The following is a 17,528-nucleotide window of genomic DNA, read 5'->3' on the forward strand; positions in this document are numbered from 1 at the left end:
TATTCATATTTTCAATGTGGCTGCTGGCATTTTTATGTTTACGAATGGCTGTCTTCATTAATCCTACTGGGATATGGCATGACTACAATGTAACGGACTGCAGATACACAAGAAACTCAGGATGCAATGTTATTACTGTTCTAAAAAAATCAGGAAGCAATCATATATTCCTCTAACGTTCAACCACTTGATGGCTAATGCCGTAGATCACTACATAAAACTGTGGAGGAATTGTCGTCCACATATTGGTGGTGTTTGGACCGGGAGTGGTGCCCACCTCGCCCAGGAATTCACTCTCCTCCTCCTGGCTCCTGGGCTGGTCCCACACAGTGATCTCCAGCATGCGTTCTCTGAAGTCCCTCCGGTGAACATGAGAATAGAGGAAGGTTTGGTTCCATTTGGGCTCGGCGCTCTTCTTTACTGTTTTTGTCCGCCGTTTGCTCTTATCACTACGACACAGAGTTTAGATCACAAGAAACATATTTCTTGACAAGCACTGGAAAGACCCGTCTTTTCTAGTAACAACAAGGCAGTGGCACTATCAAAAAGTTTGGACAATGAATAAACAGTTGGATGTTCCACTGGTGTTACTTGTTGCTCCGTTGGACGCGCCTTATAATGAGAATAAAATGAACAGTGGCCTCACCTCCTATCAGGTAGAAAGTACATCTTGACGTACAGGTTTCGAGGTCGTCCGTCTGGTCGAGGAGGCAGATCTATGGCTTGAAGGACGTTGACGATCAGCTGATGGCCGACTTTATCGTACCACAGCTTCACCTACAAAAATACATGAAGGCAGTTAACCTTCTAAATGTCTCCATATATGCACCAAAATATCGCAACCCAATCTGGTCCTGGTAGGTTTGATTAGTCTCTGATCTCTTTATTCGTAGAATATTAATGGGTCCGTTTTGGATCAGGTCATAAATTTTAGACTTAGAAAACCTCCCCACAGTGATGCACTCCTTATTTTCCCCATTAGACATCTCTCCCTCTTCTCTCAGATACTCACAGAAAGCTGTCCAGGCAGTACCAGAGGAAGGTCTCGCAGGGTCCCGGGGCTAGTAGGAGACATCACTGATATAGACGGATGATCCATCTTTTGCGACTCAAAGGAACTCGAGCCTGCTGAGGGACAGAAACAACAACAGTCTTTATACACCCAAATATAATTTGGTGTTGTCTTATTTCTCTGTGGAAGCTCTAATATTTTCATATACTGGTACTTACTAGATTCTAGAGGAGGGTGGGATGACTCTGGGATTCTTGGAATGTCTCTGTGAAAAGGAGACAAAGTCATCTACTGGAATTTACAGTGTGGACATCAATATATGTTCACTGCAAAGACTCTCTGAACTCTACAACACATTCATCGTTGAAAATTAAGCTGATTCAACCAATAGCCAGATGGTAAAAGAACAAGGAGCCAAGCAAATGCACCAAGTGGGAGAACAAAAAAGGGCCACTGTATCATGTTTCTTCCTCAGGATTTTCTCTTCAATATGAAGGATGTCGGGGAAGCCAGCAGGGAAAGTGGCTCCATCAGTCCAGTTAACGCTACCTACGAATATGAGCTATAGACTTTTCTCAAGAGGTTTTTGGATATAATTCCGTGGATAAAGCTTTTAAATAAAGGCAGAAGACATACCAAAATGTCAAAAAGGCTTGAATGTCACTGCAGAATTTTAATGATAAATGCCAAAATGACATTAATCTCACCCAATGGGTCTTGAGACAACAATTTCCACTTGGGGCTCAGCTTTGGATTCCAGGATAATGTTGTACACTTCTTTCTTGGTTGCTCCGGGCAGCGACTTCCCATTCCACTGCAGTACCTCATCACCTTAAACCAACAAAGAAAGTCCAGACTGAAGCAAGAAAGAACAGCTCATGTTCACAGCACACTTTCCCACTTAAGTGGGTGTCCAAACCGGTGACAGGTGGTGTATTTTCCGGAGTACAAATCACATGGGAATATAATTTGTACCTTCTTCAGTATGTAGACCTCAGTTTGTAGCACAATGATTACATGGGGGCAAGTTTGACAATGGACGTGAACTCAGTGTAGCACATGTGCACACTACAGCCTGTACTGTTACCAGAAATAAGGACTTTTACATTCCACAAAAAAGCAGATGGACAAAATTCATTACTGTTCTGTTGTTTATCCAGGTCCGGGTCTTGGCAACAGCAGAGTAAGCAGCATATCCGAAGCTTTGATATCCTCAGCCAAGTCTTCTAACTCTCCCTGGGGGGTCCTGAATGGTTCCTAGGCCAGCTAGGAGATATACGCCCTCAAGTGTGTATTGAGTCACCTCTCCATGGAGATGACCAGGGGCCGTCCTCAGCAGATGCCTGAAACACCTCAGCTGGCTCTTTTCAATGTAAAGAAGCAACAGCTCTACTTAGAGTTCCTTCTTGATAGTCAAATTTCTCATCTTGTCCATGAGTGTAAACCCAGATACCAAACGAGGAAGCTCAATTCTGACACTTGTATCTGCAAGCTTGTTCTTTCAGTCATTACACAACACGTCATGACCACAGGTGAGAAAAGGAGGGTAAATCAATTGGTAATTCAAGAGTCTCTTCTGACTCAGGTCTTTCTCTACCACAATGTTACGTTACAACACCGGCAGAACCTCAGATACAGTCCCAGTTGGTCTGTCGATCTCACAGTCCAACGTACCCCCAATCATGAACATGACCCAGAGACACATGAACTCTTCCACTTGGGGGAAAAACTCTCCCCTGATTCAGAGGGGACAATCCACCTTTTTCCAATAGAGGGCCCTGGTCGCATATTTGGAGGTGCTGATCCTCATCTCAGTGGCTTCACACTCAGACTCAAACCTGTTCTACGGAGAGTGGACAAGGATCAAAGCCCACACACTGTTGTGATAATTGACTACATTTTTTACAGGCATAAAATTCTTCTGTTTTATAAAATATTTTTGAGTTGTTCAAAGAGGCTTTTCAAAGACCGCTCTTGCACAAAATATATCATCAAGTATAATTCAAAAAGCCTCTTTCAAAGCCAGAAGCTTTCTGGTCGGGGAAAGCTAAATCCTACGCCAGTGGGAATGCTTTTCACAGGCTCGACCGCTAACCCTCCAAGAAAATCCTTGTGGAAACACTGAGCATGAACAGGAAACGTGCTCAACAACAATACTGCGTATGCAACGCATCCATACCTGCTCGTAGGTGTCCCACCACATCTGCCAGACTTCCTTTCTTGACTTTGGTGATGAAAGCCCCAAGTCTCCCCGTTTCTGTAATTTTCCCTCCAACCACCTGCACACAAAAGCACAGCAGAGTGAACAGGAAAAGAGGTCAATGCTGTGAAGAGAACATGTTCCGCACTGTTTTCTCAGTGGACTCTCCTTATCTGATACTCCACCAGAGAAGAAACACGTTAGCCAGCTATTTTTAGCTTTCTTTGACCCAGATCAGAAAGGGAGTCTTTCCAGTTTACCTTTAGGCCGAGAAGGGAGCCAGCCTCCCGAGGCATTGCCGACCGCTTGCTTAATGTGATGCGTCCGATTAGGTGGTCACCCTCCTTCGACGGCTGCCATGAAACTGGATGCTGCACGGACAGAGCACAGTGTGAACAAGACATGAAGAATGTTGTGAAGGGATGGAGAGAGGAATGAAGGAAAAGCAATGAAGAGGTTTGTGAGTGAAGATTCTAAACCAGAAACCATTCACACTGGATAACGGATCCAGTGGGGGACTGCCTGTTCAGGTGAAATATGGTGGGGACCTTGTCCACGATGGTAACCAAGAAGACCCAACTTGAACCCTTAACAAAAGACAGCTAACAGGGTTCTGGTAAAACAAGAAGTCCTCAGACAGATCAGGAGGAGGACGTGATGCTTTGTGTTCCAACAGCTGTGAAGGTGGATGAAGGCTCTAGCAGGTCCTCAGAAAAGGATCGTCTGGGATTTCCCAGCCATCAGAACAAGCTAAGGATCTGTCAAGGACCATGTGTTTGTTGGTGTGCAATGACAGTCCAACGTTACACAAACCCACATACAGGCGTCTCTAGATCAATGCTGGATGCAGATATCCCATCCAGAAATCGATCAAGAGACAATCTTCCTCACCACCGAGGGAATGCTATGAAGGAATACTTGGGTCCAGCCTTAGTCTTAAGATCACCTTTTTACCTACTCGGTCTTGTATCAAATATAGCGCCAGTCAACACAATGTGATTTAACTTATTAATTATGTTCTGTTTGTTAATTGTGTACATATATTCTAGTCCAAGATGACTCAAGATTTAATAGAATTAATTTAAATTCCAGATCCCATAGAGCAATGCTCTCTTGAATCCATTGATCTGCTGTCGTTAAGCTTGGTTTCATTGATCACAAAAACTTCATTTGCAACACAGATGTCAAAAAGAAGTACAGTGTAAAATCTAAGTTCTGTATGTTCAGACTTGAGTTTTTTAGGTCTCAGTCTCCTCTTGATGTGGTCTGAACCATGACAAAATCCCAATGGAACTTGACCAAGTGTGACAATGTGATGTGGCAATTTCACTGTTTCACAATTACGGTAAACAGCACAGGCAAATCTGAATTTTCAATTCGGGGGCAGTAGCGGCAAAAACTAAGATTTGGAGACAATTTCAAATGAAGAATTCTGAAAAGTGTCCTTTTAACTTTTTTTTGCTGACACTTACACGCCACACAGCAGGATCCAGAGGATGACAATCCCAATCACCTGCAGAAAGAGAGAGATCAAGAAAAGTTCAGTAAAGTTCTCCAGGGAACAGCCTAGGAGCAGTCTGGTTTCACTTTACCGTGAAGAACAGAAACGGAACCCAATTTCCAATTAATGACTTGTTGGAAAACACTCCAGCATCACATGTCACATGAATTTAGAAAATTCCATGATGTTTTAGACTTTTCTCCAATGTTGATCCAATCTACTAATGTTCCCTTTTGGGAATATACTTTGAGATCCATAAGTATTTGGACAGAGATGCTCTTTGTAATGCTGCTTCTGAGCACCACCACAATGGAGCTGCAATGTGATGGCTTTAATCCAAAGGCTTTAACATGAACATTGCATTCACCATTTAGGAATTACAGCCATTTTTTATACACAGTTCAGATGTAATAGGTATTTGAACAAACTACTCATAAGCATTATCACTCATCAAAATCATAATTTTTGCAGCCAGTTTTCACTAGACAAGCTGGAGATGGATACATGAACATTTCCAAGTGAAGTTCTCAACACCTGAATGAATGTGCAACAAAGAGATTAGCGAGAGAAGCCGAGTGATTTATGTTTTTGTTTGGTGCAAAAATTTACCCCTGGCAAAAATTATGGAATCACCGGCCTCGGAGGATGTTCATTCAGTTGTTTAATTTTGTAGAAAAAAGCAGATCACAGACATGACACAAAACTAAAGTCATTTCAAATGGCAACTTTCTGGCTTTAAGAAACACTATAAGAAATCAAGAAAAAAAAATTGTGGCAGTCAGTAATGGTTACTTTTTTAGACCAAGCAGAGGGAAAAAAATATGGAATCACTCAATTCTGAGGAATAAATTATGGAATCACCCTGTAAATTTTCATCCCCAAAACTAACACCTGTATCAAATCAGATCTGCTCATTAGTCTGCATCTAAAAAGGAGTGATCACACCTTGGAGAGCTGTTGCACTAAGTGGACTGACATAAATCATGGCTCCAACACGAGAGATGTCAACTGAAACAAAGGAGAGGATTATCAAACTCTTAAAAGAGGGTAAATCATCACGCAATGTTGCAAAAGATGTTGGTTGTTCACAGTCAGCTGTGTCTAAACTCTGGACCAAATACAAACAACATGGGAAGGTTGTTAAAGGCAAACATACTGGTAGACCAAGGAATACATCAAAGCGTCAAGACAGAAAACTTAAAGCAATATGTCTCAAAAAATCGAAAATGCACAACAAAACAAATGAGGAACGAATGGGAGGAAACTGGAGTCAACGTCTGTGAACTGTAAGAAACCACCTAAAGGAAATGGGATTTACAGACAGAAAAGCTAAACGAAAGCCATCATTAACACCTAAACAGAAAAAAACAAGGTTACAATGGGCTAAGGAAAAGCAATCGTGGACTGTGGATGACTGGATGAAAGTCATATTCAGTGATGAATCTCGAATCTGCATTGGGCAAGGTGATGATGCTAGAACTTTTGTTTGGCGCCGTTCCAATGAGATTTATAAAGATGACTGCCTGAAGAGAACATGTAAATTTCCACAGTCATTGATGATATGGGGCTGCATGTCAGGTAAAGGCACTGGGGAGATGACTGTCATTACATCATCAATAAATGCACAAGTTTACGTTGATATTTTGGACACTTTTCTTATCCCATCAGTTGAAAGGATGTCTGGGGATGATGAAATCATTTTTCAAGATGATAATGCATCTTGCCATAGAGCAAAAACTGTGAAAACATTCCCTGCAAAAAGACACATAGGGTCAATGTCATGGCCTGCAAATAGTCCGGATCTTAATCCAATTGAAAATCTTTGGTGGAAGTTGAAGAAAATGGTCCATGACAAGGCTCCAACCTGCAAAGCTGATCTGGCAACAGCAATCAGAGAAAGTTGGAGCCAGATTGATGAAGAGTACTGTTTGTCACTCATTAAGTCCATGCCTCAGAGACTGCAAGCTGTTATAAAAGCCAGAGGTGGTGCAACAAAATACTAGTGATGTGTTGGAGCGTTCTTTTGTTTTTCATGATTCCATAATTTTTTCCTCAGAATTGAGTGATTCCATATTTTTTTCCTCTGCTTGGTCTAAAAAAGTAACCGTTACTGACTGCCACAATTTTTTTTTCTTGATTTCTTATAGTGTTTCTTAAAGCCAGAAAGTTGCCATTTTAAATGACTTTAGTTTTGTGTCATGTCTGTGATCTGCTTTTTTTCTACAAAATTAAACAACTGAATGAACATCCTCTGAGGCCGGTGATTCCATAATTTTTGCCAGGGGTTGTATAAGAAGCCACCAAAACAACTACAGTATGACAACTCTGAAGGAGTTATAGATGTCTGTGGCTGTGATTGGAAAAAAGTGGGCAAAGTGCAGGATTTGTCTGTTGCAACATCAGATACGCTGCCAGTCAAATGTTTGGACCCACTTTCTCATTTGATTTCTTAACACGTAATTGGTGTAAAAGAAGTCCAAGACATATTCAGTGTCTTAAAATTGTTCATATGCCAAAAAGTAGTGATTTATATGAACATTAGTCCTCATATTTATTATGTCTAATTATGTGAAATTCTGTGTGGTCTGTGTGTAAAAATAACCATAATTCCTAAATAGTTAATGCAACATTTTTGTTAAACCCCCTGAATTGAAGCTGAAAATCTACTGTCGACTACAAGTGAATCTATCAACTCTATTGTGGTGTATGGAGGCAAAAATGACAAAAACCGCCAATGTCCAAACACATATGGGCCTGACTTTGTCATTGTTTTCTCAATTTTATGCAAACAAAATTGGTAAGAAATCCTGAGAATTTAAAGTCCTCCATTCATGATTAAAAAATGAAGTCACTGTGCCACACGCTGGCCTGTCCACGCTCGTGCTTCGCCAGAGACACCAGCGACTGTCAGTGTGTCCCAGCTCACATTAAGATCAAGAGATGGTCGGCTAAAATATAAGAACCAACTGGCCCAATTTCAGACCGGAGCCGCGTGCGAGCTTATGGTTGCTTCTCCACCACAGGCCTGTGGATTGCTGACACAAACCAGAATCCTGCAGGGACTTGAAGAAACTTGAGTTTGAGGTCTGGCACAGAGCAAAACCAATGATCCAACTAAATCTTCTGACAAAAAAAATAAATAAATAAAAGATCAGGGAAGGAGGAAACAAAAAACAAAACGATTTAAAACAAAATCGACAGCATTCAGGATGAATCAAATGAGATTGATGAGCAATGAGAGCATCAACGCCAGAGTAGATACGATTCATGCAACTCATCTGGAATGCAAGAACCACTGAGAATCTCCGATAGAATAAATGCTGACATGCCACTTTGAACTGCTAAATAGGCCTTTATGGTGTTCGGTGAACACACTGGGCGGCAGTGTTGCCACAGTTACTTTGAAAAAGTAATCCAATTACTGATTACTGATTACTCCTTGAAAAAGTAACTTAGTTACTTTACTGATTACTCAATTGGAAAAGTAACTAAGTTAGATTACTAGTTACTTTTTAGTTACTTTTCCCAGCTGCCGACAACAACCCTCTGCCACCTCAACATGACAATGATACTTGTTTTGCCAAAACTCACTTTATAGTCACCCTTTCTTGACTTCAATGAAAATAAATACTTGTTTTATAAAAAGTAAAATAAAGACCTCTTTCTTGACCTCATATTTAACTGTTGACAGCACTGTAACAGTAAAACTTGTAATTTCTAACCTACATTGTTTAGAAATGTAACTATTAAATTATTTCTAACATTTTTCTAACATTTAAATTCTCTCTAAACATTTTACTTGTCGAAATTATTAATATTTTAAGTAGTATTAGTAGTTGTAGTAAAAAAACGGCTTCAAAACTGGATCTTTAATCTAGGGCTGTTGTGGGGGGGGCACATCCCTGCGCCATGCCTCCATTCCATCTGGATTCGCCCCTGCTTTGGTGTCTGAGCACGAAGAATGGATAACATTTATTTATGCAGGAAACATGACCAGATTTACAGGTAAGAAAGTTTTATTGCGTTTTCACATCATGTGGTCTTCAGAAAGAGAGTTTAGGTGCATTTGAGTGGAAAATAGTGTCGTAGAGGATCAGCTGTTTTTAGCAGCAGATACGGAGCGGCTCGGAGAAAAAAAAGCATAAAAATGTCTTTGTAAAGCTCAGTGCAAGGGTGCTGTTGTCACCGCGCTTTAAGAGGTCTGGACGAGTCGTAGCTGCTGCAAAAAACCACGGATGAAAAGCTCGCAGCCCGCTTAAAGTGGGCAGTTCAGTCAAACCCCGACCTCCTGCCCACAGACCAAGTTTAATGCTGCTATCGACCCACAATGCAAAAATAATAGTAACGCACAGTGACTTGGAGAAGTAACTTTAATCTGATTACTGATTTGGAAAGATTAAGGCGTTAGATTACTCGTTACTAAAAAAAGTGGTCAGATTAGAGTAACGCGTTGCGTTACCGGCATCACTGCTGGGCGGTTTACAAAATCTGTCATGTTCTTACTCATGCTACATCACAGCATCGGCGCTTTGTGGGGTACATGTAAATGTGCCGTTTTCACAGATCTTAGAGGCTGAGCTCTAATGCAGTACCTACCATATGCACACCTCGAAACAAAAACTGTCTCGAAACACTCAGAACACAGAGTATCATGTCTGCAGCTGCACTAAAATCACATGATCTTCATCTCCATGCAAATTACAGCTGTGGTGCATTTGGCCCCTTATTCATTCTTCTCAACAAAATTAACAGTTGTTTGCTTCACTGTGCAACCAAACGGGCATTCTGTAGGCTAAATCTGGCCCTGGTATTGTGCTTTGCTTTGGATGAAGGATTGTGATGCTGGTTTTTGCAAATAATGTGGTTCTAATGGGTTCTTCAGCACGTGACCTTGAGGAGGATCAGCATCTCCAAATCAGAGGTTATAGGACTCGGCTTTAAACCGCTGGACCGTTTAAGTATCATTGGGGTCTTGTTTGACCCCATATATACTGTGTATGTGTGTGTGTGTATTAGGGGTCCACCAATAATTGGCGCGGATAATGGGTTTACCCCTAGTTTTGCTCACAGGTGAAGAAAAAAGGCATAAGGCATCAACGTGTGCATGAGGGCCATGTCAAATGGGCTGTGGACTTTATTTCAGACTGATGTGTTTAAGAAGGACTTTGATCTGATTCATGCTACAAGCCTCACCAATCAGTTCAATTCAATTTCATTACATTGGGCCAAATCATGACACAGGCTGCCCCAAGGTGTTTCACAAGGGTTAGGTTTAACTTTACCAATCCCCCAGTGATCAGAAAAAAAACTCCCTCCAGTATTTTTTGAGGAAGAAACCTCAAGCAGACCAAACTCACAGTGGGTGACCCACTGCTTAGGCCATACTAAGGATATCAAAGCTCAAATAAACAAAGCATAACAATGTGAAAATAAAGTATAGTAAAAATGCACCTATAGGACCATTGCACCTCCTCAAGAACTAAACCAAATTGACTTTTCCTCAAATCAGTGGTTCCCAAACTTCCCTCTAATTGTACCCAAGAAAAGTGGAGACACCCCAGCCCATACAAATGTTCAATAAATCTCTGCAAAATGTTTGGTGCAAAAATTTACTTTAACACATATATGACTTTAATTATTATAGAAAACAATAAGCTTTTAATTACTACTGATCACCAAGTAAGTGAGTTATTATGACTTTATGTCAAATGTGCACTTCTAGTTTTGACAACCTCGCAACTGTGCAACAATAATTGCTGACGGCCTAGGGGTCGGTCTCTGGCAGTGGTGGGCACAGTTCCGCTAATCCGCTAATTAACAAAGCTAACTTTTTTGTTGGCGGATTAGCTTTTCAGCTAACTTCAACAACCATCAGTGGACCAATGAGCTTCCGCTAAATTTAGTTTCGCTAACTTTTAGTCTGCTAACGTTTTTTTGCTGGCATAGTAAGTAAAGCCCAACAGTCAAAAACTTTTGTAAAGCCTAAAATCACATGTTAGTTCCTGTCTGTTATGTTTTGCAGCAGTCAGGCAGCTGTGAGAAGCTGAGCTCAACACAACCCCAGCAGAAGGGGCCTGACTGCCCGGCTGCTACAAGGAAAAAAGTAATTTACATTCAACATAGTGCCCCAGACATGTGGCAAAAGGCATAAAAAGCAAAGCAGGTTTGACTTATGGTTTGATTTAAAAACCAAGCTAATTCCGGCCGTTTTATTGATTTTAATGTTAACTGTAATTTTTACAAATTGAAAATATCACAAATATCTTTTAGTTTTAAATTAATGCACTAATTCTGAAGGTTTGAGCATTAAAACTCACAGATGCCAAAAGGCATTATGGGAAATGAACGTAAATAACTCTTCCTTACAGCAGTGGGAAGGGTGCACAAAGGCAGAAGGTCTGACTCATTGTTTGTGTTGGGTTTGTGATTGCCTTTGATTCTACTCAGAAGCATCGGCGGTGCTTAAATTCAAAACTGGCTTGTCAGTAGCTGATACTGTACCGGCATCAATACTAAAAGTTAGCTGTTAGCAGTTAGCTGCAATTTGTTTTTCAGTTTATCATTATAAAAGTTAACTTCTCAGTTAGAGGATTTGCGGTTATCGAAGCTAACTTTTTGGTTGGCTGTGCCCACCACTGGTCTCTGGTTAGTAACCTGAGCCCGTATCTGTGAAGCGGCTCAACGTCCTTTCAAAGAGCTCCTAACATAGCCTAAAATTTCCTGGCAAGGATTCTAAGCCTAAGAGTGAGCCAGGGGGTGTCCAACTCTGAGCAAGAACGGGACAGAAACTCCTAGCTTTGCGAGGAGGCGGGGCTGACCCCATTGCTAGGTGTGACCGCAGTCCTCTAAGAGCTGTGACTGGTTGTCATGGAAAGGGGAGGAGAAATAAAAAAAATGCACTCTGCCCTTGTAGTCATGAATGGACAGAAATATCAACCAATCGTATAACCTGAACTGCATTAATACGTGTAATCATGAGGATAACTTAATGATGATGAAACTCAGCAAAATTAAATGGATTCTTACACAGCTAGAAAATGTTTGAACGCACCTCATTCACATGCTGAATATCTATATATTAAAATTGTGCGTGTGTGAGTTTATTTAGTGTGTTCATTGTGAGTACATAATATAATTGTAAATACATTAAAAATACATGCATGACATAAGAAAGTGAAAACACTTATTTCCATTGTGGTTGATTTAAAATCAAATGACAAATAGATGTAATAAGAAACGAAAATAACAATATTAACAATACTGATAATAATAGGAACAAAAATAATGATGATATTAACAGTGTGTATATGATAACAAGAACCTAAACAATTTATAAATACATTAAGACATTAAATTAACATAAAATAATTACGTAGATCAAGCATGTTACTAACTCACTGTCATCCTACATACGGAGATTATCTCTGCTTCTTCTCTCTCTTTTCCACCAGCTTGTCTGCTTAAGACACTCTTAGGCTTCTTAAAAGTCCTCCTCCCTACTCTTACCAGTTTGGCACTTTAGGAGCTCTCTTAAGGCCTAAGGTTCTTTGTGGACAACTTTCATCTTACCAAGGGAAAATTTGAAGAAATGTCTAAGAATTCAAGAAATTCTAAGAAGTTTCTTACAATAATGTCACAAGGACCTATTTTTAGCCTCAGGCTGCTTCGTGCCTATGGACCCGGGTTCGTAGATGACTCCAAAACACAATCAGGATGTTCCACAAAAAAAAAAACTGGCCTTATAATTAATCAAAATGTCCACTGCAGAGCAGGTAGCTCAGTGGAATAGAGGTTGGGCTACAAAAATGTAAACCTGGGTTTGATTCCGTGTCACGCCACTTGTCTGAGTCCTTGGATAAACCACTTTGTGCACACTGTCTTTGTCCACAAGCTGAAAAGAGTTACCAGCCTTGCCTGGGGACGTAACCTGTGATGGACTGGCTGACATGTCATCCCAGGGGAATGGTAGACTCTCATCCACATCATGCAACAGAATCCGGCACCAATGAGCAACAGGGCCTTTTTCACTCAGGACTATTTATTGCAGTAAAGAGTTGTATTTGAGACTATGATACTTGGATTTTATTTATACAATGCCAAATCACAAGAAGGTAGTATACACAAGTTAAAAAAGTGAGTGGGGCGAGTTAAGGTCCAACAAGGTATAAGTCTTTTCTTGCAAGTGAACTCATCAGCAGCTGGTTTTAATGATCATCCGTGAAAACACCTGCTGAGATGATCAGTACCAAGAAAAACCTACATTATCTTTGTCCGTTCATGCCAACCTCTGGTCTGAATCCACCCTAATCCAGGTCCTAATGAGAAAAGCACCCTGGCAAACGTGGTATTTTCTACTGTTTGACACTACATAATGCATGTAGTAGTGTTGGAGTACTCGAGTCTGTTGTTGGTCTGAAGGTTGGTCTCGAGACCACCTTTTCTTTTACTCTGTTTCATTTCAGAATTGAAAGTACTTCTACTCTATCTTTACTCTGTCTCAGACTAGAATAAATATACACCTCAATTAAAAATTTTAATAACAAAATTAATACATTAATTCACACTGTGTTGACTGGTGCTATATTTTGATTGTGTTACATGGCATTCAGCACCTCACAGAAAGAAAAGCAAACAAACAAAAAAGCATTGTAATTGTGCTGATTTACGCCAAGAGCTGAATAATTAATTTTGTGAAATCTTATTACATTTCAATTATTAACACACTCTAATATGCGCCATCAAAAGAGCTCAATATCTGTCTCAGAGAGTTCCAAAATCAGGTTTGGTACAATTTTTTTGGTCTTGACTGGGACTCAACCCTTTAAGGTCTTAGTCTTGACTTGGACCCGACCCTTGAAGGTCTTGATCTTGACTCTGATTTGACCCTTGAAGGTCTTGATCTTGACTTGGACCCAACCCCTGAAGGTCTTGGTCTTAACTTGGGCCTGACCCTTTAAGGTCTTGATCTTGAGTCTGTCTTGACCCTTGAAGGTTTTGGTCTTGACTCACGCGTGTACTACATATAAGGATCCACTCTGTTCATTATCCTGTCATATTACAGTTGAGAGAGTAAAAGAAGACCAAATGTCGAAGCAGCTAGAGTGTTTAAAACAGCTAATAATCCCAATCCACACCATCTACCTGTTACCAGTCTCTGGGTTATAATAATCTGGATTAAAACATCTGGAACAGGCCCCTTGTGTGATGTGTGAGAGAGATAAGCTCATAGAGCAGAGATAACTGTATGTAGTGCCTCTTCTGAAACGCAAACAGCATGAGTTAACCAGCCTATTCTACAACAGCAGTGAGCTGCAAGGAGCAAGGAAGCGGAAGAGAAGACAAGGACTGTGCCGAATACCACTTTAGCTCGACTTAATATTGTCTGGTGGTCTGTGATTGTTGCCCGGTGCAGCTGGCTGTTTGCAAAGCTTTACGTAGCAAGCGAGCCACTGACCTAATTCCACAAATCTGCTGTCCTAAATCACAGGGACTCTCCAAATAAATGAGAACTGTCCTACGAGCAATGGGGTTTAGCCATAGTACAGAGGTGTAGATGACACATAGGGGTATTATTGCACTTATCACTTATCCCATATTTTTACAGATTGAAATTAGAATATGGTGGTATTATAATAATCTTACAAGGTAAAATGCATCTCTTTTTTGGTATAGGAACTACTTTTGGAGCAAGAATGGTCAGAGATGACTATGTGGAAAAACAACAAAAGGGGCAAAAAAAGTGAGCTTTATTAAGATAATATTAATTTCTTTAGTGTGTTTGTTTTCAGATCAGAAGACTGCCAGTTCAAGACCACCAGTGCCCAATCTCCATGTAATGTGGAGTCGCGCCAGGGAGGGCATCCAGCGTAAAACCTGTGCCAAATCGACATGCAGATGCATCGCGGATCAACTGAAACATCATCAGAATGTAAAAAAGGAGAAGCCAAACGGAGTTACTAAGACTGGCAGTTTTAAGACAGCATCTCTCCGTTACAGAACAATACAATACTGGAGACATTCATTTTCCATGATAAATTAGAATAAGCTAAAAGTGGGATTGCTTATATTCAAATGCATAGTTCATAAAAACCAAGGAGCTTGCTACTGTGCTAGGGCACACTGCCTCTGTTCGTCTTTTATACACCACTGGGGGCAGCACCACATTCAGTAGCAGAAAGCACAGCATAGAAGAAGCCCAGAAGAACACATCCACTATCGTAAGTTTTGCATAAACAGCATTTCCTGTTTTGAAGTGTTAAGACAGTATAAACAAACTGTGAACCCAACGTAAAGGTTAAACAAGTACATTTATCCGTGATGCCAATTAACGCAATCAATGAATGATTTTGTTTTCACCTTGCAAAGTTAAGTGTTGTGACCAGTCGGAAACTGAACACTATGTAAGATGGTAGACTTAGTTTAGAAAACTGGTGTGTCAAGCAGATCTGTTTGACTAACCTTTCTCGCTGACACTTTCCATGTCCACATCCTCACAGCTGGTGTACTCAGGAGTAGAGCCGCCCTCCTCCTCTGAGCTGCTGATGGACAACTGCCTCTTATTGACGCCACGTTTGTTCTTGTATGATCGTGGAGGGGGCGGCCGCAAAGACTCCGACTGTTCTGAGCTCTGTGACTCTTTCCTTGGCAAATTATCACCACCCTTGTCCCTGGTTGTCCGTGTCTGGCCAGCCTCTAGACGACCCTTGTTTGAGCCCCAGTCTGGAGGCATCTGACCCCCAGGTTGAGGCCCAGCTATCATGCCACTACTAACAAATGGTGCTCCCCCTCCAACCCCCAAGGTCCTAGCCACAGAGCAGGCACGATGGTTCTCCAAGTGGGTCTTGCGGTCACCCTCACCACTTCCAACCCTCCTGCACAGACGATTTTCAGGAACCTCCCCTGCACTTCCTCCTCCACTTCCACCTCCTCCCCCTCCCTCGCCAGGCCCCAATCCAACCTCGTTAATCGCCAGGTCACTGTGTCGTCGTTCATGGCGGACCTTGGACACCTTAGCATGCATGCGCATCTCCTGTTCTTCCTTCTGTGGCTTCACTGGGTATCGAGCTAGGTTTGGGTCACTACGGTAGCGATTCTGGAACTCCTCTTCATGGCGCTGGCGCTCTCGCTCATCATCATCTAGGCGCCTCCGAAGTGATGCTGAGCAGGATAAGCCCTCTTCTCTATCCTCATAGTCTTGAGAATGGATCTTTTCCAGCCTCCGTACTTCTCCCAATCGTCTCTCTCCTCGATCCATAGGAACCACCCGCTCATCCAAGGACGACTGAGATGGCAACTTCCCAGCAGTCCTCCGACCAGTACCACGTCCCATGCCATCCTTCCCATTTTGCTCATGGTAGGACACAGGTCTTTTCCTAGATAAGAAAGAAAATTTACAACGATAACATGTAGGTATGTACAGTTTGCATCATTGAAATTAGCCCAGTTGTGCATTTCCTAAATTGCAATACACAAGCATTCTGCAGAAATAGCCACTGCTGAAGACATTAGCGTCTAAATTTGCAATGTCCTTGCTTCAAAAAACACTGGCTCATGAAACATCCTCTAAAGGAAACTCTTGCAACATCAAGCCATAAGAAGTGTTGGATGTGCTGCTTTACTTTTCTCTTGGAGGTTCACTTTGTGAGCGGGAACCTGGCATAGTGTCAGCACCCTTGGCAGTGGTGACACCAGGTGGATGTTGCGTCCTGTCTGGGGCCCCTGCGTTGGCGTTAGTGCTAGCAGGTGGTGCTTGGGACCTGGAGCGGAGAAGCTTCCTGTCCCGTTGGGCCTCACCTCCCATGGCTGGGTCACCCAAGGAGGTGTTCAGGCTCCCAGGCCGCACCCCTGAGCCCGAAAACCATTCTCCTGATTTGGTGAGAATCTCTTGCTGCTTACGGCACAGGTTGCATACCCACATTACCTGCAGAGGTTGTAAGAACAAATTTGCTTTAGGTGAACAAGCTCTGGTAGCATTTGACAGCACAATGTATGAATATAACACTTAATAAAAGTGTGCTTCAGCATGCCTGTGATACAGAAATGTGCACACAATCAAAATAGTTTTATTGAGCCTGTATAATCACCAGTCCTGGGGCAGTATTTTTAAATGCATGGATGCACAATGCCGTTTCCACTCGAAAACACTTAAAAGTCCTGTTGTACTGACACAAATTTTTTATGGCATTTCAACTCTTGTGGAGCGAAAAAAAAAAAAAAAAAGGAATTCTTTGGCCTTTGCTCACCATCTTTTCCATACTTTGGTCCACCTAATTAAATTTCAAAGAGCACTCAGAAATGGGGACTGGGCTCTTTCACCATTTCAGCATCCATTATCCTTGTGAACAGCGTGCAGTCCTGTACGGCTATTCAAACGTCTAAGCCTCAAGTGCTTCCCCGATGCTGGATAGTTACAGTACTGAAAAATTCTTCTCAAATAAGAATTTCTTTATTTGAGAAGGAATCGCAGGCCTGATGTGATACTTTTCTATGGAGTTAAATTTGTCTCATTAATACCTGCAAATGCACAGAGGGTGATCTACAAATATTCCTTGATTTGCGCCCATGTTTTGCGTTCCACAAACACAAATTTTCGATTTGTAACTTGTGTGTCGGTTTTTACAAATAAATGTGTATTTGTAAATATATAATTTTTTTATTTGAAAAAAAAAAAACATTTGCAAAACTGAAAATTTTGATTGTGAAGTGTGAGCATTTGTGGGTCACCGATAACACACATTCATCACTTTACTCAGTTGCATAATTTTGAGATATTGTGAGCGCAACACTGCTGAGTTTCACAAATATGTAGGTCGCGA

At 41.4% G+C, this 17,528-nt stretch overlaps 1 protein-coding gene across 41 annotated transcripts in view; it reads right to left on the bottom strand.

The window, feature by feature from the left end:
* Nucleotides 1-17,528, bottom strand: part of rims1b (regulating synaptic membrane exocytosis 1b) — a 175,356-nt gene that overhangs the window by 66,401 nt on the left and 91,427 nt on the right. For 33 of the 41 annotated variants that reach the window (XM_034188988.1, XM_034188986.1, XM_034188987.1 and 30 more), the window contains 10 exons: nt 16,332-16,633; nt 15,172-16,085; nt 4,685-4,725; nt 3,473-3,583; nt 3,192-3,291; nt 1,720-1,843; nt 1,231-1,277; nt 1,013-1,128; nt 647-777; nt 278-449 (listed from right to left, as the gene is read on the bottom strand). In XM_034188988.1, coding sequence (XP_034044879.1) covers nt 278-449; nt 647-777; nt 1,013-1,128; nt 1,231-1,277; nt 1,720-1,843; nt 3,192-3,291; nt 3,473-3,583; nt 4,685-4,725; nt 15,172-16,085; nt 16,332-16,633 — 2,058 coding nt within the window. The remainder of the gene's footprint in view (nt 1-277; nt 450-646; nt 778-1,012; nt 1,129-1,230; nt 1,278-1,719; nt 1,844-3,191; nt 3,292-3,472; nt 3,584-4,684; nt 4,726-15,171; nt 16,086-16,331; nt 16,634-17,528) is intronic. The other 8 variants (XM_034189026.1, XM_034189002.1, XM_034189012.1 and 5 more) reach the window with 1 other exon arrangement.

The sequence above is a fragment of the Thalassophryne amazonica genome, chromosome 15, assembly GCF_902500255.1.
Source record: "Thalassophryne amazonica chromosome 15, fThaAma1.1, whole genome shotgun sequence".
Taxonomy (NCBI): domain Eukaryota; kingdom Metazoa; phylum Chordata; class Actinopteri; order Batrachoidiformes; family Batrachoididae; genus Thalassophryne; species Thalassophryne amazonica.